The sequence below is a fragment of the Anser brachyrhynchus genome, assembly GCF_964034855.1.
Source record: "Anser brachyrhynchus genome assembly, chromosome: 1".
Lineage (NCBI taxonomy): Eukaryota > Metazoa > Chordata > Aves > Anseriformes > Anatidae > Anser > Anser brachyrhynchus.
In genome coordinates this window covers 3,775,249-3,800,820 of record NC_137694.1, presented here as the reverse complement: position 1 = coordinate 3,800,820, position 25,572 = coordinate 3,775,249, and the positions used below count along the sequence as shown (strand labels likewise).

Below are 25,572 nucleotides of genomic sequence, written 5' to 3'. Positions count from 1 at the left end.
TTTTAATCCTAACAAATCAAAGTTGTCCGTGCTTCCAGAAGGAACACAGGCTACTCCTCTGGGACTTGGATGCTTTCTACCCAGAAAGGGCTCTGAAGAGGCTTCACTCTGAAGTGAATCATCTCCATGTGGACTGCCAGTGCAGGGCAAGGGCGTATTAATGGTTTGGCTGATGACAGCATCTTCCAGTGCTTATGAAACAAACCAAGCTGAATTCTCAGCTAGAACTTCATGTCCAGTTCCGATACCCACCCTGCAAAGATGCCGAAGGACTGGCAAGCGTTCAAAGGAAGAGCTCAGAAAACAGTCACGCTGCGATACAGACTTCACGATGCTGGGTCAAAGGAGCAAAAACAGTTTATTACGGAGAAGATGAGGATGTGACCCAACTTCTAGAGATACTTTGTGAGTACGACAAACAGCAACCCACCCTGCAATAACTCACGGAGAAAGGCACAGCAAGACACAAAGGCTGGAAGCCGAAAGAACTCAATTTTGAAATAACTTGGTGTTTTGCTATAGCACTACTAAAGATTTAACCTTTAAAAAAGAAGTGCAAGATTTACCACTACTTGGTGAGTTCGGACTAGACAACTTTCTAAAGGCACTCACTCTAAGAGCCACTTCTGTGGAAAAAAATCTCATCTTCAGTCAGATGAGGTCAGACCAGATTAGAGGCTTGGTGTAAAGACATGAAACTAAAACTTCATTAAGAGCTAGATATGAAATCATAAAATTAGCTTTGAAGTTGATTTTAATTTGTAACTGTATTGCTCTTCAATGCTTACTGCAGCACGCTGCATGAAGATGAACTGTTCCCTTTTCACTTGAAGAAAGCAGCACTTGGAAGACGGCTCTCCCCTCAGGAAACCGATCTGCAGAAGCACAGACTTGGAAAACGCCTGATCCACTGCTTTGCTTTCTCCTCATTACTTCAAAAAGTAACACAGAAGCTAAAGTTAAGATGGGAAAGAAAGAAAATACCATTTAGGGGAGAAACAAATGGTGACTTAAATTGAGCATTGTTAGAAAATGATCAGGAATTACGTTTCAGGAGCACATTAGTTTAGCCAAAACAATTACCAGAGAAGAACGGGAAGACACGCTTACTGCTTTTACCACCCAAGTCCCTCTTCCCAGCCCCCATTCACCCCAATACTTTTTATCACCATCCCTCTGTCTCTCCAGAACCTCAATTTTTGACTAACGCCGTGACAGTACTTGGCAGAACAGACATGGCTCAATAATCAGGCAATCATCTAGGCCAGAAAAGACGTTTGAGTTCATCAAGTCCAACCACCACCCCAACCCATCCCTAGACCGTGCCCCTTGGTGCCACATCCCCGCAGCTCCTGAATACCCCCAGCCTGTTGCAGTGCTTGAGCTCCCACTCCACGAAGGAATTCTTCCAAATGTCCAACCTAAACCTCCCCTGGCACAACGTGAGACCGTTCCTCATGTCCTAATAATGCAGTAAATACATGAGAGAGACTTTTAAGAGACATACTCCACCTACACGGCTGGTCGTGCCAGCGAGCACAGAGCCCGTCTGTGACACCAGACAAGGAACACGCTGCGAGAGTGACAAAAATGCTGACAGATGTCAAATGTCCTGATAAATTAGCAACAATGGAGCAGATACCGTAAGAAAGGAAGGTTTTTTCTTGCTATTGAACGAGAAAAGTAACGGGTGAAGATTTTGAACTCTGCAGTTAAGAACCAACAGGATTAGGATGAAGAACAAGCAGCAGCTGACGCTGTGCCCTTGCTCCATACTGAAATGTTTTGTTCTGAACGCTGCACTGTGAGCCGTCTAATGGCTTTCAGTGAAAATTCACCAGCTCTTCTTCAGGAACTAAACAGAAAGTTCTTGCTTGAAGGTATTCGAGGTTAAATATTTCTCGGTGTTTCTGATTTCATGGCAGGCTCCACATCTGCAAAATCAGCTCTACAAGAAGGCGTGCATGCAGTAATGCCTTGTGTGACATTCAGGTAGCTCAGGAGCACAGATCGCTCTCATTTTATCTCCTCTGCCACTCTACTGCACATGCTACAGGGACCTCTGAAGCTGCTCCTCTTCCCTGTCACGTGCAGCAAGGGAATTTGTACAATTCCGGACAAGGCACCCAAAGGTAACCATTTAATGTGCTTCTAATTCTGTAGTTCAAAGAAATTAAACAGAATAAAGCATAATTGATTCATTTTTAATTCTGAGTCATCCTCAATTTCTGGATTCCTGTTTCAGGCTATCTGTATTCTGGAGAATGGATCGGAATATGGCAATTTCTAACCATCCTAAAAATAAGGAAATTTACATTTTCATTTCTGGAAGTGCAACTTACAGGCAGGCAGCAGTAATTGGTCATTATTTTCATTTTATACTGGAAAAAAATTAATAAAACCCTCTCTGCTGAATACAGTAAGAGTTTTGAACATTCAGAGCACGTAAGATAAACCCCACTACGCTTCACATGGGATCAAGTCCCTTCCTGGCTGGTCCTGCTGAACTACAGACCTTGAACTTGGAGCTCTTTGCCTTCTTAGCAGTTCCGTTTTAGTCCATTTTAATACCCCACAAAACCCAAATGTGTTCTTTTTATGGAATAACTGTCAGTACCTCTTTTATTCCATGAGATTAGAGTTTTAACTCCTTTAGGATACAACCCTGATTCCTAGAAAAACATATGCTTTCCAGGAGCCCAGAATACTAGTATTTCTGGTGAAATTATTTAGCACAACGTTTCTCAATCTTGTAATTTGTTGACAAGATGTGAATTGCTCAGCATTTTTCTTAAAATTCTTGTTATCAGAATTACCAGATTACTTAAGAATCTCAAATGCCAATCGTGAAACGTTTTCCAGTCTCCAAGGAAGCACAGAAATGACCAAAAATTATCTGACATCTCCCCCCACCCTCCAAAAAAAACCAAAAACCGGCACACAGAAAGAATTCTAAATGTTATTTATAATGTCTCATTCATTTTAATCAATCATCAAAATACTAGTGGCCTAATTGTGCCTGAATACTTGTTCAGGAATGTTGCTGACAGTTTCCATGCACTGCTGTCAGGTCTTCTTTACTGAGAGGGGAAAAAAAAAGTTGTTGTCTTGTATCACAGTTTTCCAGCCTTTTCAAGATTACAAGCACCTGATGTTAGCGCTAAAATAAATATCTGTGGTTTCAGCGAAGCGCGTGAATTAAACTAAAACATTTCCATCGGAGGTCACTGCATCGACCGCTGTCAGAGCAGCGCACAACAAAACCGTCAGGAGCACTGCCCTCAGTCTGGTGCTTCACCACGACCGACCCCAGACGACTGCCTGGACACAAGCAGCTGGACACTGACCAGTGTCCACTTCACTGATGCCTACGTCAAACAGAAAACGGAGGCACCTGAGCTGTGCGCTCACCATTAATGGACGTGTTTATGTGGCCTGCAGCCCCTGTTCAAATACACGTGGGCTTCCAAAGATTAACATTAAAAAGTCCAAGCCCTACAGATCAGCTAAATATTTGGGTCAAACAAGATTATAGCAAATAAAAATCAGAAGTAAAGAACTTAACCTGTGCTTACAACTCTGAAAGCTGCCCAGATAAGCTCAGCTCAGTACCCAAATTTCCAGAGCTCCTTGTGCCTTTGACTCTTGGCTTACTGAGTGCCAAGACACCTGTGACTACTCCTGGAATAGTATTAAAAAAAAAAAGTCCCTTTTCCGGCCACGAGGACCAGCAGAGATGCTGTGTAACCCACATTCACACAGCTGAGCTGCCTTTGCCAGCAGCACGGGGCAACAGCCAAACTCCACACCAGAACCACCCCCCTGCATTGCCTGGGGAAGAGCTGGACGAAGCCCCGTTAACGAGCACGGCAGGGATTAGAAGTGGGGATGATCACAGGACGCTGTTCGATCCCACTAAGCCCCGTTTAACTCACTGGTACAGACACAGCCGGTTTCCACACAGACTGCTAACCGCAACCAAAATGGCCACAGAAGGGCTGGTTCTGCCTCAAAATCCAAGACAGCATCCACAGCAGGCTGGAGAGCTCATAATGCCAGCTTTTAAACCTCACTGGAGCGTTTTATGGAAGAAGAGTTTCGTTCACCAGTACTTCCCCAGGCACTGCAATTGCCGAAGTTCCTTTTCTCTCCTTCCCAGCCCCTCCGTCCCGAAGCCTCCAGAACACAGACACGTGGTGCAACCAACTCCAGGTCTTGTGCAGAATGAACAGGGCTCCCAAATGGATCCCTCTGATGGCATTAAAGCCCCAAACTACTGTTAATTTATACTTTAACACAATTTGCGTGCTGGCATTACGCTAGCATATGGCAGTTTATTTTATTATTTAAGTTGGAAGAGCTTTAACAGAGAGAAGCAGTATCATTAAAAAATCACTTACATACAAAACCAAGCCTTTCTTGTTGTTAAAGTGAGTTAGACCCAAGTCTTTAGGATGCTGATCCTCTTCTACCAACACAAATACCACTCCAAATCGAGCACCATTTTTCCTCTGCACAATTATCTTTACGCTGCTTTTTCACGGCAGAACACCAAGGAAAAACAACTACGAAGGGAGCCAGAGTTCCCTGTTTAGAACTATGATCATAAAAAGAAGAGTAAGTCCTGCTACTTGCCGTCTGAAACTACTCCTGCAATTAAGAGACTCTGCCTTTAGCTCTCTGAAAATCAGACATCCAGATGAGACTGATCACGAGGACCCTTCCCTTCCTCATTATGTGGCTGGATCAGTTGGGTACAGCCTTTCACAGTGCAGGTTAGACGAGATGAAATCCTCAGCTCCAGAGGACCCAGAGCTCTGACATCTGCAGAGATATTTGCATTACAAACCTTAGAAGAAGTTAACCGTAAACAAGACACGAATTGTATCACTGCCAGCAACACCTCAGCACAATCTGTAATCCTGCAGTAAGTGCCCAAAACAGAAAATACCAGAAACACCATTACTGAAATAACCTTGGGACCCTACAGAAGGTAAAATCAGACAGTTTGAAGGAAACAACCACTTCTGAATGAGCAGAACCCTGACTCTTCACTGACTGCTGAGCAGTCCAGCCTCATACTTCAGACTGTGCAGAGTTAACCTGATTTTTTTGCAGGCCTCAGTAACAGCAAGAAATCCTTACCACTGATTTCAGTGAGATCTATGCATAAGAACTATCAATTCATTTCCTTGAGAATCAGAACGAGAAGTCCTCAGCAACTGAACTGGAAGTTAACATATCCCAAAGAAATTTAAACATTCTCCTACAAATCGCATGCGAGTCCTCTTTTCAAAATGACTAATCCAACCCAAATACTCCTCAAGCCCTCATCTGTCGAACAGACAACTCCCTGTGCGAGTATTCTCCGAGACCACAAAAATTTCATGTTAATTTTTCTTAATTCCTGGCAGGCATTAAGTAAAAACACCCTTCATCTTCTCAGTCCTGATACCGATCCTGAGCATTTGTGTTTAATCCACGTCTACTTGATGGGAATGAATTAGGGGAGTGGTATTGGTATCCTTCGGGTCCCCAGAAAATCCTACCTTTCCCCAAATTCACCCCCCCTGACAAGAGATCAGAGGATGTCATCAGTATCATCACCTGCTCTCAGCCCCAGCCCTGGCATGGCGTGGTGGGCAGAGGAGTGTGCTCACCCTGCCAGAAACCGAGAGCTGCTACCCTGCAGCTGAAATAAACCCCGGCAGCACGTTATGTAATCTACATAGTTTTTAGACCCGTCTGCCTGGTCGTGAAGCTCAAAGCTGAGGAAGCTGCAGACAGAGCAAAAGGGAACAGAAAAAGTTCGTGAACCTCAGCCCCGAGGCTGCTTACGAGTCTGTGTGCGCAGGCTTACGTGGTACTGTCCATTCACCCACACAAACCTGAGCCTGCTCTCATCCTGCCGAAGGTAAAGCACCACAAAATTTCCAGCCACTCAGATCAGTCACTTGGATGAACAATCACCAACAACCAGTATGCTAAAAGATACACTCAAAAGGTTATTTTTTGGGTAGCGTATGAATAACTCCAGACTGACACAAACTCATCTTAAAAACTCAAGAACAACTCAGCTGTTGCGCTGCCGGTGACCATACAGAGCGAAGTGCTAATACTCAAATTAAACCTGACCTTTAAGGATGGATTCAGCTCAGCTCACTGCTTTCGTTAAAAATGGAGTTTTTTCTCATTCACTAAAGCACTTTCTGAAACTGCACTTCTAAAGAACATCTGAGCCTTATCGCAGAATCCCAGACTGGTTTGGGTTGGAAGGGACCTCAAAGCCCATCTCATCCCACCCCCCTGCCATGGCAGGGACACCTCCCTCAGCCCAGGCTGCCCCCAGCCCCATCCAGCCTGGCCTTGGGCACTGCCAGGGATGGGGCAGCCACAGCTCCTCTGGGCAGCCTGGGACAGGGCCTCACCGCCCTCAGAGTGAAGAATTTCTTCCTAATACCTTCTCTAAATCTCCCCTCTTTCAGTTAAAGCCATACCCCCTTGTCCCATTCTTATACCCCTGACACAGATTCCCTCCCCAGCTCTCCTGCAGCCCCTTCAGGCACTGGCAGGTTGTTCTAAGGTCTCCCTGAAGCCTTCTCTTCTCCATCTTACCCTGGCCATCCAACACTAACAGAAGAACTGCTCTGGCAATACTCCTATCTTCGTGACTTGAAAGAAAAGAGCTGTTTTTCAGAGGGCTCAGGTTAAGCAACGCGAACACCAGGTTGCCAGGGCATTGGCTAACCACTCCTGAAGGTGACAGCTGAGGACACCACCTCCTCGTCACACCTCAGCCACCCAATTCACAACTTACACAGGGCAGCACTGCTGCTACCTTCAGTGTGGACACAGAAAACAAATACGTATCACTAGAACCCTAAGCTCTACCTGACCACAGCCCCAGGCTGCAGGCTTTTCAATTAGATTTATTTTTCAAGGAAGCGATAAAAGTTGACAAAATTCTGAACCATCCACATCACAACACGGTGTGCCTTGCAACCACTATTACAATGGCTCACCAGTTTACAGAACTTGATCTTCAATTTCATTCTCACTTCACCCTTCAGGGTGACCCACAAGCCTACACCTTAATTCAACCTCAGAGAGCCTGCAGCCTTCTTGCCGCGCTGCGGAGCTCCGCATCACACAACCTTCCTCAAGCGCCACGTTGACTGATGACCGCTCTCCAGAAGTGACAGCACTCGCCAGTCCGAAGGACTGAAATGCCAGGACAGGATTTAATTGACCTCATGTAGGTGTCTGCAACGGATTTACAGGCATTGTGAGTGTTTAACACCCCACTGGAGCCACTGCAGAGCCATCAGCCTGGCGGAGTCCAGGCAGCAACACCTGTCTGACCACAAGGAGATGTTTACATAGGGCGAGCCAAATTGCTCTTTCACCCTCTCTGTTTGGGGACAGGATTTGCTGTTTAACATTACCCTCTGGCCATTTTCAACAGCATATTCCAGCAGGAATAGTAGGATATTCCAGCAGGACTAGGGACGCAACCCCATAAAGAACGTTTTCCCAATAGCTTCCACGTCACCTTGACTGACCTGAGTACCTCGATGTGCACGACAGCTCACGAAGCTCAGAGATACCTCTTGCTTCCAACAAAAGCACAGTAAGCAAGAGGAGACACGTAAACAAGTCCCGCAGGAAGGAGCAGCTCCCCAGTTCCCCATACACCGCTCTCAGCCCGAGGCAGGAGATGACCATCGTGGTCCCACGAAGGCAGCTGAGAGCTACCGGTGGCAAACGTCATCTCTCTAGATTCAAGTGGCTGAACTGCAGGATTTCAGGGACAGACAAGTTCCAATATTGTCAATGGGACGTAAATATAACATTTTTAAGATACCATTTATTGCCACTTCTTCAAACAACTCTTAGAACCCACAAAAGAAGCAAGGTCTTCTTATTAACAGTTAATTAACATGCTAAAGACATAGCCATTTCCACAGAGACACACAAAAGTCTACTCCTATAAAAATCCATACTGTCATTTAACGTAACCATTAATTATGCTGAAGATGATTCAATGTGAGATCACAGGTCTATTGAGGAGAAAATACTAAGTAAATCTAAGTGAAGTTCTTCTCAGCCTTTTTTTTTTTCCCCCAGCTAGTTATTATACAGTGTGACTGGGAGAGTAAACAGAAAATGAAGTTCAAGTAGATAAATGCAAGGTCCAGTATCTGGGAAAAAAAAAAAATAACTACACACAGAAGATAAAGGGTTCTAAATTAGTTTTTCCTCATTAGTAAAGACCTTGAAGTCACTAAGGATAGCTTTATGAAAACACAGCTTTCACAGTGGTTGATAGCAGCAGCAGTGAGAACGCAAGCAGGAATTCAGAGGTCATTAGGCAGGGAACAGAGACCGAAGGAGGGAGCAGCAGTGTGAGGTGCATCCATCTGCTGCACGGTCGCACCGCGAGCTCTGCGCGCTGTTTGGTGCCCCCACCTTAGGAAGGGGTAACACTGGTACGAAGAACAGCAATGAGCAGCGTTAGGGAACTACTTCCATACGAGGAGAGATGACAGCAGCCTGCAAACGTTCCTCAGGGCAAGGGAGGGGACTGTCCCCCTCTGCTCTGCTCTCCTGAGACCCCACCTGGGGCCTGCGTCCAGCTCCGGGCCCCAGCAGCAGGACGGGGACAAGTCAGAGTGAGGCCAGAGGAGGCCACGAGGATGCTGCAGGGGCTGGAGCCCCTCTGCTGTGGAGCCAGGCTGAGGGAGCTGGGGGTGCTCAACCTGGAGAAGAGAAGGCTCCGGGGAGAGCTCCCAGCGGGCTGCCAGGGCCTGAAGGGGCTGCAGGAGAGCTGGGGAGGGACTCTGTGTCAGGGGTGTAGGGATAGGACAGGGGGGAATGGCTTTAAACTATAAGAGGGGAGATTTAGATAAGCTCTAAGGAAGAAATTCTTCCCTCTGAGGGAGGCGAGGCCCTGTCCCAGGCTGCCCAGAGGAGCTGTGGCTGCCCCATCCCTGGCAGTGCCCAAGGCCAGGCTGGATGGGGCTGGGGGCAGCCTGGGCTGCTGGGAGGTGTCCCTGAACTTAGAAACATTATGAACATTAGAAAACAAGAACAACTCATAGTTCTGCTGTTAATGTAATTTTCCACAGTTACCCACCTAAAACCAGTGTACCTTTAGACTTGTGGAGATTCACCCAATTGCTCAATTTACCTTCTTCAGCGCTGTTTTGTATATACTGCTAATGCAGAGTGATAAACCAGTACGTCCTGAACAAGCTGTTTTTGAGAACAGAACCTCAGAAAATGAAAACTGCTGCACTGTGAACAAAGAGCACTTCAAAAAGCCATCATCCTCCATCATCAAAAAAAGGTGAATCCCATCCCTTCCCTGTCACGTCTTTCAAAGGTGAAATTACAAATCTGCAGCTGATGGAGAACGATAATGTATCTTATAAATGCAATCAGCATTCCTACAAAAATGTTAGTGATGATTCCACTTGGAGAAGCCTACCACAACATAGATGTATAAACTCAACCGTGTCACGTGCCCAAGTGGGCATTTGCTAGGACTTGGTACAATCATGGTTGCTCCTGTCCACCCCCAGATTCCCACAGGGATCTGTGCTGGGATCTGCTCCCAGCACTGTTCGATTAACTCAGAAATGACATGGAACGAGCTCAATAGATGCTGTCTGTTGATGATACTAAGTTAGTCACGGTAGCGAAGACAGTAAACGAGCAGGAAAACTGAAGAAAGACTGCAAACAGATTACTGATTGGGCAATAAACTACGTTGATGAAATTCATAAAGTCAATGAAATTAAGTGTGAAGTAGGGTACCCGGTGGAGGGGGAATACAGGTCAAGAGGCTTTAAATTGAGTCTCAACTTAAGCCAAATGAGCTCTAGAAAATTATGATTGCAATGGGGAGAGTAAATAGAGATTCATCATTTACCTCTCTTCCAGTACAAGAAGTAGGCATTAAAGGGAGTTCAGAAGAACATGGGACTTCATTCACTACATTGCCATGTTAGTCAAGCTATGGAACTACAGAGTACCACATTTCCTGAAACTTCTCATGGCTTGAAGGGAATATTTAAGAAAGTGAGAAGACAAATCAAGTGAACGTTATAAAAGAGACATCCGGCTCAGTGAACTCCTGCACTCCCCATGTCTGAAGACCGAAGGGTGTGTGCAAGGAGCATCATACGTTTTTCTTCTGTTCCTGCAGCGCTCAGTTACCCACCTTTGGGCTCTGCTGGAGACAAACACTGCTCTAGGTGGGTGTGTAAGAACAGCTGCTCTCTAGCCTTATGTTCATTATCTCTCCAAGAGTCATTTTGCCTAGCGCAGGTACAATGTCCTGACAAATTGTCAGGTGTTAGTATCTCTTCCTACCCTGTTAAAAATACCTAAGTGTTCACTGTGCGTAGTAATTTAAAGCCGTGTTTCACCCCTCTACCGAGTACAATTCAGTAATTCTGAAGTGTTATTTTTTTAATTGCACACAACCTAATGTGAGGAATTAAATTCACAAACAGGGAGTTGGAAGTACACACAAATACCAACAAGACCATTGCTAAGGAACATTTTGGTAGTTATTTCGCTGGTTGCGAAGGGAGTTAAACTGGTCCCAGAAGAAGAGAGGACTGACCTTTCCATTCTGTCCTGCACGATTTGTCAGGGGAAGTCCTCTGAACTACACCGAAATAATATATCCACAATGCACGGTAGCAACGGCTGGCAGAAAGAAAGGGATCTCATGACTCATCTTGAAGTTACCACCTAGTGGACAATTCTATTTGCAAGAGCATTGAAAGTGGTGTACCAATTCGATCCTTGTAAGGCATTCATCCACACAAGCACCCTGGCTGTGAAGGTTGTGTTTGCTGTCCCTGTAACTGCCCCTGGCACTTGAAGGCAACGCAGGATACAGGGGAGCACAACACATTTTTACTGGGGTTTCTGATTTTGATGGTGGTGCTGATGGGCAAAAATAGCATCCTGTATTGATGCACCTGGAAAATTTCCTTCGTCATTTCTGGGCAGCTCACTTTAACTCTCTTCTGATCTCTGAGGAGCCAAAGAGGAAAGAGATGGTCCTAAAAATCTTGGGATATGTGACTTTACATAGCATCACCATGACCAATATTCCCAGAGACTACTGAGCACCTTTTCTACAACACCTTGGTGAGACCTTGACGTGTCTGCCCAGCCTGATACGCCCTAAAACCCCCGTCAGAAATGTAGGTATTAGGTGTCCAGAGAAAGCCTAGGCAAACGGTTCAATTCCTTGCTGGAGTTCCCTATTCCAAGAAGCAGAAGGCGTTTGTTGCTTAACACTCTTTTCCCTATGAGCCCTACATTTTCACTCTTGACTCCCGTTGGCAGAAGGAAAATTCCCTTTGAAAACTCCCAACCCCAAAAATCACCTTGATTTCCAAGCAGCCAGAAGAAAGCTCTCTCTTCTAGGAAACAGCCCCACTGACATGACAAAACCAACGCGCGTTTTAGTGATACGTCTAGAGACTCACACTGTAACTGACTCCTTTGATACAGTTGTGCCAGCAGCACAGAAATAGGAAAAAAAAAAAAGTGTACATTAACTGGACCAAATATTTTTTAAGAGCATTACCATATGACTCATTTGTACTTTTTTTTCTTTCCAGAGGAGCTCAAATTACCCCAACGTGCAAAGTAACATAATTCGTCTGTTACAGAAGACCAGCACAAAGAAAATTTCACTTGTTCTAGGTGCATATAGCACTAATGCTTAATAGCCAAGACCGCAAAAACGAATCCTACGTTGCCATGTACTGAACCACTTAAAAAAAAAATCAGAATTGCTGAACAAATCACAGCTTTTAAGTTTTTACTCCCCTTCAGTCCTGTAAAATATCTCAAGGATAACAATTAGTAAAATGTAAACTATACACACAAGATTAGAAATTCTGCCCAGCCGCTCTATTTTCTTTCACACAGTCCAGCTGCCTAAATTTAGCATGCATGTTTTTATTTCTAATAGAAACTATGTTAACAAACCCCATGCAGCTCTCCGGTATCCTTGACATTGAACCGCATTATCCCAAGTCTGGAAGAATTGCCAGGGTCAATTGTCTGAGCTGGGAATAACTGGGTTGTACCGGTAACCAAGCTCAAATCCACTTACCCCATCTCTGGATTAGGAATGAAATCCCAGAATGGCTTGGGTTGGAAGGGATCTCAAAGCCCATCTAATTCCACCACCCTGCCACGTGTACCGACACTTTCCGCTAGACCAGGTTGCTTGAATACGAAGAAAAAAAGTGGTTGTACACAGGTCTTACATATTAAAGACAATTACACACACGAAGTTTCCCATCTAGGTTGAAGTAACGGTTTGTGCTGAGCCATCAACATAAAGAGCAGTGCCTCTAAAATCTAAGTCACCCCCTTTGGAGGAGGTCTGGTACAGGTACCTTTGGGAGCTACCCGCCTTCTCTGCTTTCCACCATCAGCTTCAGCACTGCCTACGAGTTTGAGATTCATGAGAACAATCTCACCCACGCTATTTGAGGAGAAACAGAAAAAGTGAGGTACTTGCGTAACGGCCAGGGTGTTTTCAAGAAGTGTCCAGGAGGGAACTTCTCCATGCACACTCATGGGAATACTGGCCTACTTCACGGGATTACTACCTAGCTGTTGCATTAGTCTTAGACACACACAGGCGTACGCTCTTTCCCAAGTACACACTTCATCTTTCAGACTTACTCATGGTTCTTGGAAAGCAGAAGATTTGGATCCAGACACACACGCACACCCCCATTGCCTAACTCTACCTGAACCGCGTGTCAATCATGTTCTCCATGCCTGCTGCAAATACTTTGCCAGCACATTCCTTTCATATGGGAAAACAGTATTTTTTTCCCAAAACAAACAAAAGATCCAACAAAACCAAACCAAACCAAACAAACAATAAGCCACCTCTTCCTCAGCTGTATACTGAAAAAAAAGAACAGCCAGAAGAATCACTTCAGAAGGCAATCAATTTAGCAGTTAAGCCATGGTGACAGCAAAACTGAAATTGCCAGCTAAGTATTAGGGTTTGTAAGTACAGTTGCACTCAGATACCACCTACAAATATTACTTCTGAGATTCTGTAGGAGCTTGACTATGTAACAGTGGTTACTAGATAGGTTGGGCGTCTATTTGTATTCCCTCACATCACAAAGCTGCCATCAAGCAATCTGTATTTCTTCTTGGACCCACCGTATCTAAAAACAATGATCCTCTTGTGCTGTGAAAGGGATGGAATGTGAAATCCCATCCACATCCGAACAGAATCCCACAAACATCTTGGCAGTAAAAATTGATTATGTAAAGCCCAGATGGTATCCCAAATATTCCTACTTGAAAATTCAGAGATCATTTTTTTTGCTGAAATAAATGACACAAAAGTATCACGCCTAAAATTAACTGCACAAAAGCATTAAGCTAGGTAACCAGACTTAACTGAGCAGTTATGTGGACTATGAGAAGAACGTGAATGTGGCTTTCCCCATTTAACTTCATTGTCAGAAATGAACAATATTTTTCTATTCAAATGTACTTGAATGACTGGCAGAGAAGAAGATAAAATAAGCAGATACATCCAGCAACATATTATACTTAAAGAATAAGGTTTCCAGTTCCATCTAGAGTGCAAGAGCTTTCCATAAACTTTTGCAGCCATGTTTCAAACGTGCAGAACTCAATTTGGTATTTTTGTTTTATTTGGTATTCTAACAGAGTTCTTTTCTTCACCTTTTGGTCTCCTACCGTGCAATTTCAGCTCTGATTCTGGCTTAAAAATGTTTTTAGCTACTGCTTCACCCAGGAGTCTAAACCTGCTTAACAGTTCAGTTCCAATATCAACTTAATCGCTGCATACCCTTTATTAGGCTACGGGATAAAGATCGATCCTCGATTCTGTCATTTTTCTGCGAGCCCACTCCTATATTCCTTTTATATCCATCACTCCACTGAATGCCAAAGAAATCTCAGTGCACTTGGCATGAAGGCTCCACTTCCTATATTTATGCTCCCACTAATGTACGCTCCATTTTAGTCCTTACCAGCTTAAAATCATCTGTGAGGCAAGACAGCAAAAACTGCAAAACAGTTCATGCAAATGTTTTACTTGCATGAAATACCGTTCACCCACATTGCTTTTCCATCATCATCTTTCCCTTAGATTTTCTGTTTGAATATACCCCAAAATTAATAGTAAACAATCTACGGTCACTTTGTGAAGTGAACAGCATATGGTCATATTAGGACTGTTACTCCTACGCCAACTTTCAGCATCTCCAGATAATAAAGCAGTACTCTTTTAATTGTACTACCTTAACTTTGCTGGCAGAGACACATTTGATTCTTCACAACAGATGAAAATGAAGTGCTCTCTCCAGGCAAGAATTCCGTATCTTTGGCACACTAACGCTTCATCCTTTTTAATTATTCCACAGGTGGTTGCCTTGGAAACTGCCAAGCAGCTCTTGGATTTGAGGGATCCAGTATGAGAAAGTAAGAAGCCTTTGCAGCCACAGCATTCGGATCCATGGCGGCTGCAGCGACAGGGCCACAGAACAGTCAGGAAAACCTGAAAGAGAGGGGAAAAAAAGAACAGAGCTGAGTTATATTGCTCAATTCTTTAAAAATACAATGCAATTCATGTAGATAACCCCTCCGCAGCAGACGTGAAGCAGGCTTTACCACTCAGGCAGCCTTCCAGCACAGCGTTTCACCTTAGAGAGGACAGCACTGAAATGCTGATGCCGGAGGAGCTCGCTAGCTCAGCTTTCAAGATCAGGCAGCTCGAGATTTTCCTCAGCTCCAACAGACTTTTCCTCAGTGTCTGGTCAAACTGCCTGAAATTCAGTGCTATTGTTTTTCTTTGAATAAAAATAGAGTTAACTATAAATAGATTTCATCACGAATGCTGAATCATTGTACATTGTATCATACAGCTAATAGCTTCAAACTTCATTTAGGCTTTAAAACCAGAACTGACTTTGCTTAAAACACAATTAAAACCCCAGCAGAGCACACAGGATTTAAATGTACAGAAAATTCTCCTTCCCCTATTTCTTACTAGTTCAAAAGCTGAACATTTGCCATTAAAAACACAAACAAACCAAGCAAAAATTTGAAAACAAGAAAACAAAACCTAATTACATTTCCTATTGCTGGTCAAAGTTCTGAATTGTGATTATCCAAAAATATTTTCTTTCGTTGTTTTCTCACGTCCAATTTGTTAACAACAAATAATGAATAGCAAGACTTCTAAAAATAATTTCCCTAAAGCTATCAGTCACGCAAACGATCACTCCAGCACCCAGAGCCTGTCTCTAGTAATACATCCAAGCTAACAGCAGTCCCTCAAGGCTCACTCGAACATATTTTGACTCGCAATATTAACAAGTACCCCGGCACGACCTCCTCTAAGGCAGAGGCATGGAGGCAGATTTGCCTTCACGTTTCCATAACAAGACACCTGAAAGTCACAATAATATGTTTAACACTAGAGCCAGTTTTTAACAAGGAGGAGTCAGTATGTATTTATTTCCACAAAGAAAACTGAAGTGAGGTAACAGAAGCGGAAGGGCCTGGGGACAATCCTGCACAGTAGCCACTGTGTCCTTCCCGGCAGGTCCTCTCCTTCAGGCTGCTCTCAGGCCTTGCTCAGCACCTTTCTGACCAGCAGAGCCCACCACGAGGCCCGCTCCAGCCCCACCTCAAAACCCAACCAACCGAAGTGGTTCTGCGCTATCCCTTCCCTTTCTGTTGTCCTCCCTTACAGCACTCCTGGCAGGCACTTCCGAAGCCACAGGAAGTCTCAGAATCACCTCAAACTCCTTTTTTAACTTGCTAACCAAACTGTACTGCCTCCACCCCTCTTTCTTACCTTCCTGATTCACTGCCTTGACCGCAAGTTAGACTGGGAAACCATTTCCATTCTCTCCCAGCTTCCCTTCCTTGTCCAACCTCACCGAGGACAAAACACATTTAAGAAGCCCTCTGCAGGTCGCCTCCTTCCTGATGGGTACAAGGACTGTTGTCTGCTTTTCAGCAGTTCATAGCGGTTCCAGAAGTGAGACTTTTTAATCATTTTTTGGACGCAATTCAGGACTAACATGGGTTTTCTCAACTCTCCTGTCCCACCAACCCGGGACGTGCTTGCCATGTACCTCCATCCTCTCCCCAAACTTTCCTCTTCAGTCAGCCACGTTTGGTTCACATCTTCTAGGGATTCCCTCTGAAGAAACGGCATGCCAAAATACTGTGAAATACTGAGATCTTTTCTTTTTCTTCCTCTTCACATTAATGGATATTACGTAGACAGATCTCCTGCACGTCCTGTTACTGCAATAGGAAACCCGTCTCTTTTCTGTTTCCCTAGAGTGTCTCTAACAGAGATCCGGTCTCCAAAGCCTCAAAGTGACCCCTTTACCACAAAGGGCTACTTTTCTTTCCAGGAAAGGTGGATTCTCTTCCTTACCTCAAGCATCTTGACACTACTCTCAAGCACTTCTCACCCTGTACTCATCAGGTCATTTTGATGCTCCCCACAGGGAAGACAGATGAACTTCAGCCTACAATAAGCTCAACGAGAATGCTGACTTCTTGCTGTTCTGATCCAGATCTGGTACATGACCCATTCCCCCATTTTAGTCCTTTTAATCCACTTGAACATCACAGAGATGGTCCCAGAAACGGGGCATGCAGTTTTCAAGAGGTGCTAATGCCTCCCATTTTCATTTGCCTTACGCTCAGAGCAGTTTCACTGCGGTTATTCCAAACTTGTGTCACAAGGCTTTTTCCACCTTGATTTAATCTTAAACCCTTCTCAAGACGTGCTTCTGTAAGATGACTTTTAAAGTCTTTTCCTGTAGTAGCTGATGGAGCTGGTGCACCATCCCTCCAAAGGCTGTAAGAGATGTCTTGAGAGCTTTTTGTGTTATTTATGTATTTTGGAACCCATTTTAACATATACTCATGTTGCACATATTTATTTTTAACACAGAATCTTCCTGTGATCAACTCCACGGTTCAGTGGCTTACCTCTGCCCGTATTCCTCCTGCTCAAGCTTCTCAATCCCACTGCAGTCTCTGTCCACCTAGTGCTCTTGGGTTTGTCTTGCTGCTCCCTACAGGCAAAGGTATCGGAGCCACCAGACGAATCCAATCCCTGCCTCTGATTTCTTTCAGGTTCTACGAAGCCCTTCCCTCCCGGGTGCTACGAAGACACCCAGATCAGCAGCTCCACTAGCTGGCTTTCTTCAGCCCTTTGAAGAAAGATTCCATGTTCTCTGCAGCTGTTCCCTAGACTTGAAGGAGTATTTCCATCCTACTGTTTCTCCAATATATAAAGGAAGGAACAGAAGCTCCTGTCCCGCTCTTGAGAGGACACACAGCCTTTCTCATCTCCCAGCGTGAGCCCTCAGCACAGAGCTGCCTTGGGATTCGCATCTTGTCTCTAACAACACTGCGACAAGCCCCTGGGGCACCGAGTGCTTGGAGGAGCTGCCTGCGCTTCTCTTGAGAGTCGAACACCCTCGGAACACTAAAAGCACTGCAGGCCCTGGGGCGAGGTGTTACTAGAAAGACGCACAAAGCACAGAACTCTTGAACAGCTACAAGTAAAAGCAAGATGAAGAAAAAGCTTTTAAGTAACTTCCTAGTTTTCAAGCTTGATCGCAAGCCGTTAGTGACCTGAATTTGCATAGTCCCTAGGCCTCCCTGGAGGAGAAGTCTGTCTGTCCACATCTGAGCCCTTGCCGAGTCTGTTCCATGTTCTCAGCAGCCTCCTTTGCTCACACAGGCTCCTTTCTCACCCGTCTCTACCCTGTCCTCAGAAAAGACACCCCAAGAGCTGCGCTCAGGTGCCCTCAGGGAAGGGAAATCTTCCACCTAGCAGGGACTTCCACCTGACAGAGGGGAGTGCAACCTTCAATTCAAGCGCAACTCATGACACATCCTGCCTTGGGGTTTTCAGAAAGAACCAGGGAAGGTCAGACTGCCGCAACCTGAACCAACGAGGTTTGAGTTAACTCCCTTTTTCCTCTTTGGAAATTCCAGTTTAGCTCACATCAGCAGGGTACGTTCAAGCTTGGACCATGCTTCTAAATGCCCAGTTCTTTGTTTTGTTCTTGGTCTCACCCACAGCCCGGTGGTGGGTTTGGAAAACCTACTGACCGTCTTTTACCAGGTACGGAAATGCGTTTTTCTAGTTGAAGGCTTCCTTTTGGAGAAAAACTGTAACATACAAAACTCCTATGAACTGACATTTCTTGTGAACTCGAAGGCAAATGTTTTCTCGATGTTTGTACTTCTAGCATCTGAAGTGGACACAGAAAGCTTTTAGTGAGTACAAAACTTCCTTTTAATCGCATGCTTTGAACGTTTCTAAAATACATACATCATAGGTGATATATTTAATAGCAGAGAGAGGCAGTGTAGTGAGAGCGAGCCTTCTGGGTTTCCTGGAAAAATAAAGTTAAAGCCTCCCACTGACTCTACAAGTACTTGAGTACAGTTCCAGTCGTAATTCATCATTAAGAGTCTTTGAAGAAGAAAAACGGATGTGTTTATTTCAGCACTGTTTAATGGTTATCCATTCTTGTATCATTTATTTCCACCTAGATGCAAGTTAAATGATATTTTAGCAAGATCTATTGAACTCGGATATCATTTTTGAGAAAGCTTGTCAATAATGTCATATGCATTACGATTTGAAATATAGTAAGGGGAAAATAAGAGCAATCTACTGAAAACTTCTATAGCTGGCAAGAATCCCCTACTTTCACAGGTTTCTGGAGAAATAAAAGACCTTGTGAAGAAAATTATCTCCTCTTTATTGTGTTTTTTATGGTTTAATCACAAGCATTTGGTAAATAAAAAAAGAGTCTCTCTCAAATTACAATGAAGTACAAACAACTAAATCAGACTGCAAAGCCTTCTTTAAACTGTACCACCTCCAGCAAAGATCTTAACAATGCGGCCATTCTACAGCTGTACCAGGCTAATAAAAATCTGCAAAATGAATACTGAAATCAAAGATGAAAAGAAAAAAAAGTCACCTCCTGCCTTCAATAAAACCCTTAACTGAGAGTTCTAAATGAGAAATATGGGAATTTCCCCATGAAGTCACAGGTGGCCTGAAATTTTTCAGCCCAGAAAGTTTCTCAAAGATTCAACCCAAAAAAAAATAAATATATATATGCACAAAATAGGTGTAAAAGACTAATTAGAATTAAGACACCTGGTCTGGGACACGACCACACAGCACACCTGCCAGCCAGCAGCCCCGCGAAGGGCAACAGGACAGGTAACAAAGGAGGGAGGCTCTGAAGAGGAGGAGGAGCAGCAGAACATCCCCAGGACAGGCGTGGCTGGGCACCCTTCGAGGAGCTTCGTTTGAGACAGGCCAATTCACGTGACCACTTCAGAAACGTTTGAGTTGAACACACGCTGGCAATCGGTCAGATCTCAAGTGAAGTGGCTTCCTCATACTCCACCAAAGTGGTGGCAAGAGCTCTGACGAACCGGGCTGCCTTGAGTTCCTAAGCAAGACGGAAGGATAAAATAGCCTCTGCAGCTTTGTTTATCAGTTCCCATGTGTGAAACGCGATCTGTGGCTGCTAGGAGAATCTGTGAAGATGAGCTCAATGAAATAATACGCAATCAGATTATCCAAAACCAAATGCACCACAAAAGAGAAAAATTCTTTTTAGTGAAGTGTTTAACTGTGCTGCCAGAAGAGATATGGTATCAGCACAGCGAATAGCGAGAAGGTAACAAATAGTGACTAGATGCTTCATTCATTCAACACTGTTGCCTAAACAATGCTGGAATCTTTTGAGAAGAAAACATAGCAACTTTCATTATAGAGTATGTGCTATATAAAAGTGAGAGTCACTGGTAAACGTCAATGCAAGCACAAAACATGTTTTGACAACGCTAAAATCAGTCCGTGCTTTCAGCAGCATTTGGAGAAAGACTTTTTCCATATAGAGAGAACATCATCGCTATCTGACACCCTAGAAAACTGGTATGTATTTTGACTTTTTACGTCAAAGCTACATGCGCCCTGAGTATGTATTTTTCAGTGATCTCGGGAATCTGAAGAGGACCCAGTCAACTGGCAGCTGGCAAGTGTCCCAGCTTTTAAGAAAAGTTAAAAAAAAAAAGGAAAGAAAAAGAAAAAAAAGAGACCCCTGATAATTATAGGCCTGTCAGTCTCACTTCAGTGCCTGGTGAAGTTACGGAGAAGATGGTTCTGGGAGTTATCTAAGAACACCTGACAGACAACGCACTCATTGGCCATAACCAATACATATCCGTGAGGACATGGTCCTACGAAACTAACCTCATTTCCTTTTGTGACAAGGTTGCCCAACTAGCTGACAAAGAGAAGCCAGCTGATGTAATCCGTGTGGATTTGAGCAAAGCTTTCGGTACTGTCTCTTACAGAATCCTTCTGGACGAAGGTGCACCAGCCGGGTGAACAACCGGCTGGTGGGTCAGGCTCAAAGGGTTCCAGTAAATGGGGTTACACCTGGCTGACAGCCGGTCACTGCTCGGGCTCCCCAGGGCTCCATTCAATGTCCTCTTCATTGGCATCATGTGGTACCTTCATACAGAATCCCAGACTGGTTTGGGTTGGAAGGGCCCTCAAGGCCCATCTCGTTCCACCCCCTGCCATGGCAGGGACACCTCCCTCAGCCCAGGCTGCCCCCAGCCCCATCCAGCCTGGCCTTGGGCACCCCCAGGGATGGGGCAGCCACAGCTCCTCTGGGCAGCCTGGGACAGTACCCAACCGCCCTCAGAGGGAAGAATTTCTTCCTTATATCTACTCTAAACCTACTCTTTTTCAGTTTAAAGCCGTTCCCCCTTGTCCTAGCCCTACACCCCCCATTCTCACATACTGGGAATCTGCACTTTCGACCTGCTAATAACCAAGACCCATTTGCTTCATACAAACCCCACAGTAACACAGTCAAAAGTCTTTGAGTATCATTTGCCAATTACCATGACAGATACTAAGATTTATCAGCAAAATTAACATGAATACTCCAACAGTATTTGCTTCTAAACTGCTTTTTCTACGTAAAGTAACTACAGTTTTTATGTCAGCACCCTGACGTACATACACCTGGTTGTGAAGTCGTGATGCTGACCCCACGAGGACCAAGTCACAGATGCAGAGACACCACCACACAAGCCACCATTACAACACGGTAATTTATAGCACGGAGTGGCCAAGAACCAACAGCTGAAAGTCACTCCATCGTTTCACCATCTGCTACCGGGACAGCCACCACCAGAACAGGCAGCCTCCCCCACTTCCATCCCTGACTGTTCACTCCTGTCCTGTTCCACCTACTTGTTTCCTACAGCACCCTTCACGCAGCTGTGTTTGAACCAGATCTTCGTACCAAGACGGATTTTGTCACTGCTGTTGCTGGTTCTGCAGGCTGGTTCCCTGTACAGCTGTAGGAAGATCAGGCCAGCACAAGGGGCCAACGCTCTGGCCACGCCAGCTGGCGCCGAAGCAGGAACAAGCGACTGCGGGAAGCTGACTGCTTCTTTCGGCAGCTCTGCCAGTCGATGCCAGCTTAAAATTGCTGAGAAACCACACGAAACTAGCAACTAGACATAAATTTGAGCTCGAAATGCAGAAAGGCACAAAGAAAATGAAGAAAGCACAGAAAGTGTTTAACCAATAGAACAAATTACTAGAATTGATGCTGAAGTCTTTTTTTTTTTTTTTAAGAACTTCAAAACGGATAGCATGCCATTCCGAAAAAGGTTTTAAACAAATGCCTGTTAACTTTTCAGTCAAGCATGAGATCCTGAGCTCAAAACAGGGAGTAACAGTTGCACGTAATGACCTACAACACCCTAAATGTCAGAGTAACTGATCCAATATTTCCTTCTGCCTGACATCTTTGAAGTGTGTGTGTGCCTCAGTTCTCCCCCAGGTTGTGTCGGGTCCACATGGTGTAACAGTTGGAAGCAACAGTCAGATTTAACGCGATTCCCTTTGGAACACACCCAGGGGTTGAATCCGATTTCTTCACGTAGAAGCAAGAAGCTCTAACATTTGATCTGGAATTCGTACCTCGTTACACGGGAAGCAGCAGAAGTCTCGCTTGTTCCTGGTACCAAGGCGACACTGAGGGAGGAGCAGCCCCGCTGTGCCAGAACTGCTTACCGACCTCGTCAAAACTCGCAGCTGTGAGCGCACTGAATGACAATTTTGCTTGCCACAAGCAGACAGCCTCGGGGAGCAAGGATCCCCACGTGCAGAAGCAGCAAGTAGGAGGGTCAAAGGAGAAATCCTGGCTTTCTGCTCAGCGCATCTTCCTTCACGCTTCAGTATTGTACGGGCGGAGGAAGATGCTTCTGCTCTGCCGCAGTAGCTGTGTAGTATTTCGTCATTCGCAAATAATCTACAAATTAAGAGGATGTGTAGCACTTGGCAGCGTTTTGTAACCGCTGAGTGACTAAGAGGACCTTATTTAATATAATTTTGAAAGAAGTGTGTTTTATGTATCTGCACCTGTACATTCTGCAAGGCAAAGAAAGAAGGAAGACGTGATACAGTGCATGGCACGAAGAGTGTGGCCAGCTGCCAGTGCCCACACATACTTATTCTTTCTCAGTCTCTACCATACACACACTCACCCTTGGAAAAACAAAACACTCAGGGCATGTAGGAGCTTTTTTCTAGTGCTGCCAACTTCTGCCAAACTCTATTATTTATTTTAAAATAAAGGTTATATTCATGGAAGCACAGATATTTAACTTAAAGCAATGTCTGTCAGAAAAATAGAAGTGGAGTGAGAAGGAACAGAGCAGAGCACCATCGTTGTTTCACATTCTCTCCCCCTACTTTCTGTGTGACCAGCTCCATTCAGCAAGTGGAATTAATCAGCACTTAATTGCACATTTAAATCCGACGTGCAAAGGCAGGATGTGGACTGAAGAAGCACGGTCAGATAGCAGAGAGCACAGACACCAATATACAGGATGTGAAAGAATTGTTGGGAGATAACAGATCACCACACCTCAGTTGTTTGGCTTTACCTACCTTGAAAGCCAACTACAAAAGACTGTAACTGAAGATACCACACAACACACAAGCATCTCAGCCATCAGGACTCTTCAAAGTCCTATTACACTTTCTACAAACTCACATCCTTTGTTCTGCGTTCGCTCTTTCAAGTGGCTTGGTTGTGGGACTTCAGACAAGCTCCTGAACAGACTGAACTGCATGCAGCTTACACTGGAGGAAAACCAGTGCAGCACCAAAACCCAACAGTACACAACTCCTCACCCTGCTGTTTGTACTGTTCAATAACAGTAACTAGGATTCACAAGAAAAAGCATTATTTCTGTGTATTAATAGCCCAAAATAAGAATAAACATTTAACTCTTGCAGAAAGTGGCTACCAGAAATTATTAACCTCTATTAAAATGTACAGAAAATATTAGGAGACACCTGCAACCATAGGACAGTAAAGAGAAATCATTTTTCTACTGTTTAGTTCCAACACTGATTGCGAGACATTCCTAAGAAAGATTTGGGGCTGCATAGGGGAAAAGTAGCAGTCTTTTAATGTAACAGGCAAGTTCACCTAGGGCTAGCTTGTTAAGCTGAGGAACAGAGCAAATTAAATCATCTCGGGCTGATTTGGCTGTATCATCAAGAAAAGCTAGAGCTCCCGGGGAATCAAGGAGTGTGCTGCAGACACGGCTGTTATTGCAGATTCCTCTGCGTGCAGGAGAGAGCAGAGGCACACACCAACCTTAAACCCAGTAAGGAACTCGTCAGGCACTGGTCTTATAGTTGTGCCCTAAACCTACATATTTAAGTAACAAATGATCGTAAATGGAGAGACTTAAGAAAAAAAAATTGTTCTGATTTAAAAGCCAGGCCTGTGCCGTTCACTGTCCTGTTGTTTGATCACTGCTGAACACGCACCAATGGTACAAGAACCGCGACCTCAATCGGCCCCTGCACCACCCTGCTGATGGTCCAGGTAATGCAAAGCCCGTTCTGAATGTACCCAGAAAAAAAGAGACTCGTTCTTGTGGCTAAGAGCAATGTGCTGACTCAATCCATCATAAAAAAGGTGATTTGCCCTCCTGAGTGACTGAAAAGATCTTGAATTGCTTCGGTCTTCCCTTTGCTACGCAATAATTGCAGGCCTGAATGAATTCCATCAGAGAAAAATCATTCTAAACACAGCTGAGGCATGGGTATTACAAAAATCTACTCGTATAAAAGGATTTACATTAATTTAAATAAAACAATGGAATTATCACTATTAGGAGGTAGAATCACGCAAAAAAATACTAGTTCAAGAGAAAAAAACCTTATTTTTTAATTCATAGGCAAATTCTATGCAAAGCCACCTGATTTGAAATGGATTTTGTGAGTGTCAAAGTAACTCAGTTTTCCTCATGAAAAGATACAGAACTCTCCCTTTTCATCCTTCTCAATACCCAGCAAAATTGGAAGATTCGGATGCATGACAATTAATTTACAATCAAAGCAAATTTTATCCCTAAAAATTTAGAGATAAAAATATTTTTTGAAGGGAAGTAAAAAAATAAAAAAAAGCCACAGTAGTCATGACAACCCCATTCTGTTTCCTTCTGCTCACCCATTTCATCAGTGTGATACCCAAAATAATCCACAGTAATTAAACAATCGGCAGTAGAGATCTACTGGTGCAGAAAATAACTCGAGAAGAACCAATGCTGATAACCAAAGGGAGCTAACAGCACCTGCCAGGGGGACACTGTCCAGCAAAGGGGCTCCCCGAGCAAAGCACGCCCCTCGCCCAATTCCCACCAGAAAACCAGCAAATTTCCATCGATTCTGCTGCGAAGATAGGAGGAATCACACTTGGCACTGAATAGCTGCATAAATTTGTTCTCAATTTGTGTTTTCCAGCTTCAAGAGATGTCTGAAGAAGCATGAGGAGCAGTCTGCAGCATGTTTTAACATAAAGAGACAAAGGGCTTTAACCAAAAGAACAATGTTTTATGACTGTCATCTGCTATAACTGGTGTTCTTCTGCGTAACTTGGCTTATTTAAATAAAGTATTCAGTGAAACTGATTTAAAACTGAGTGCAAGAGAAAGAAACAACCAACACTTCTGGTATTTTTATAAACTTAACGTACTGAAAACACACATATTATACCTCTGCTACATATACTGATAGTATCATAAGTTAGGGGCTTCTCCCTGAAAACTTCAGTTGAAATCCGTAACACCTTATTTTGCATACATCCCACACAAATTGGTTCTGCTTGTATTGGACAGGTTTTGTACAGAAAATTCTGCTGTTTCTCCTCTCCAGAAAGTTCAGTCACAAAGCAAAATGAAAAGGAGTGGAGGAAATCCTGATAGCAGGCTGTTTAGGATCCAGTCTGCCTAAATTAGGCATCATTAATAAAGAGAATTATTTGCTTCTGGTGCGTCACACTTACAGGGCACCAAGGCAGACGGGGTTTGTTTCTGGAGCTCTCCATGGCACCCATCTCCCTCCATCCA

General features: G+C 44.3%; 1 protein-coding gene across 1 annotated transcript in view; it reads right to left on the bottom strand.

The window, feature by feature from the left end:
* LOC308188419 (uncharacterized protein) overlaps nt 1-25,572 on the bottom strand; it is a 146,423-nt gene that overhangs the window by 74,048 nt on the left and 46,803 nt on the right. The window contains exon 3 of the mRNA XM_080577397.1: nt 14,343-14,599. Within this exon, the coding sequence (XP_080433523.1) occupies nt 14,343-14,599 (257 nt within the window). The remainder of the gene's footprint in view (nt 1-14,342; nt 14,600-25,572) is intronic.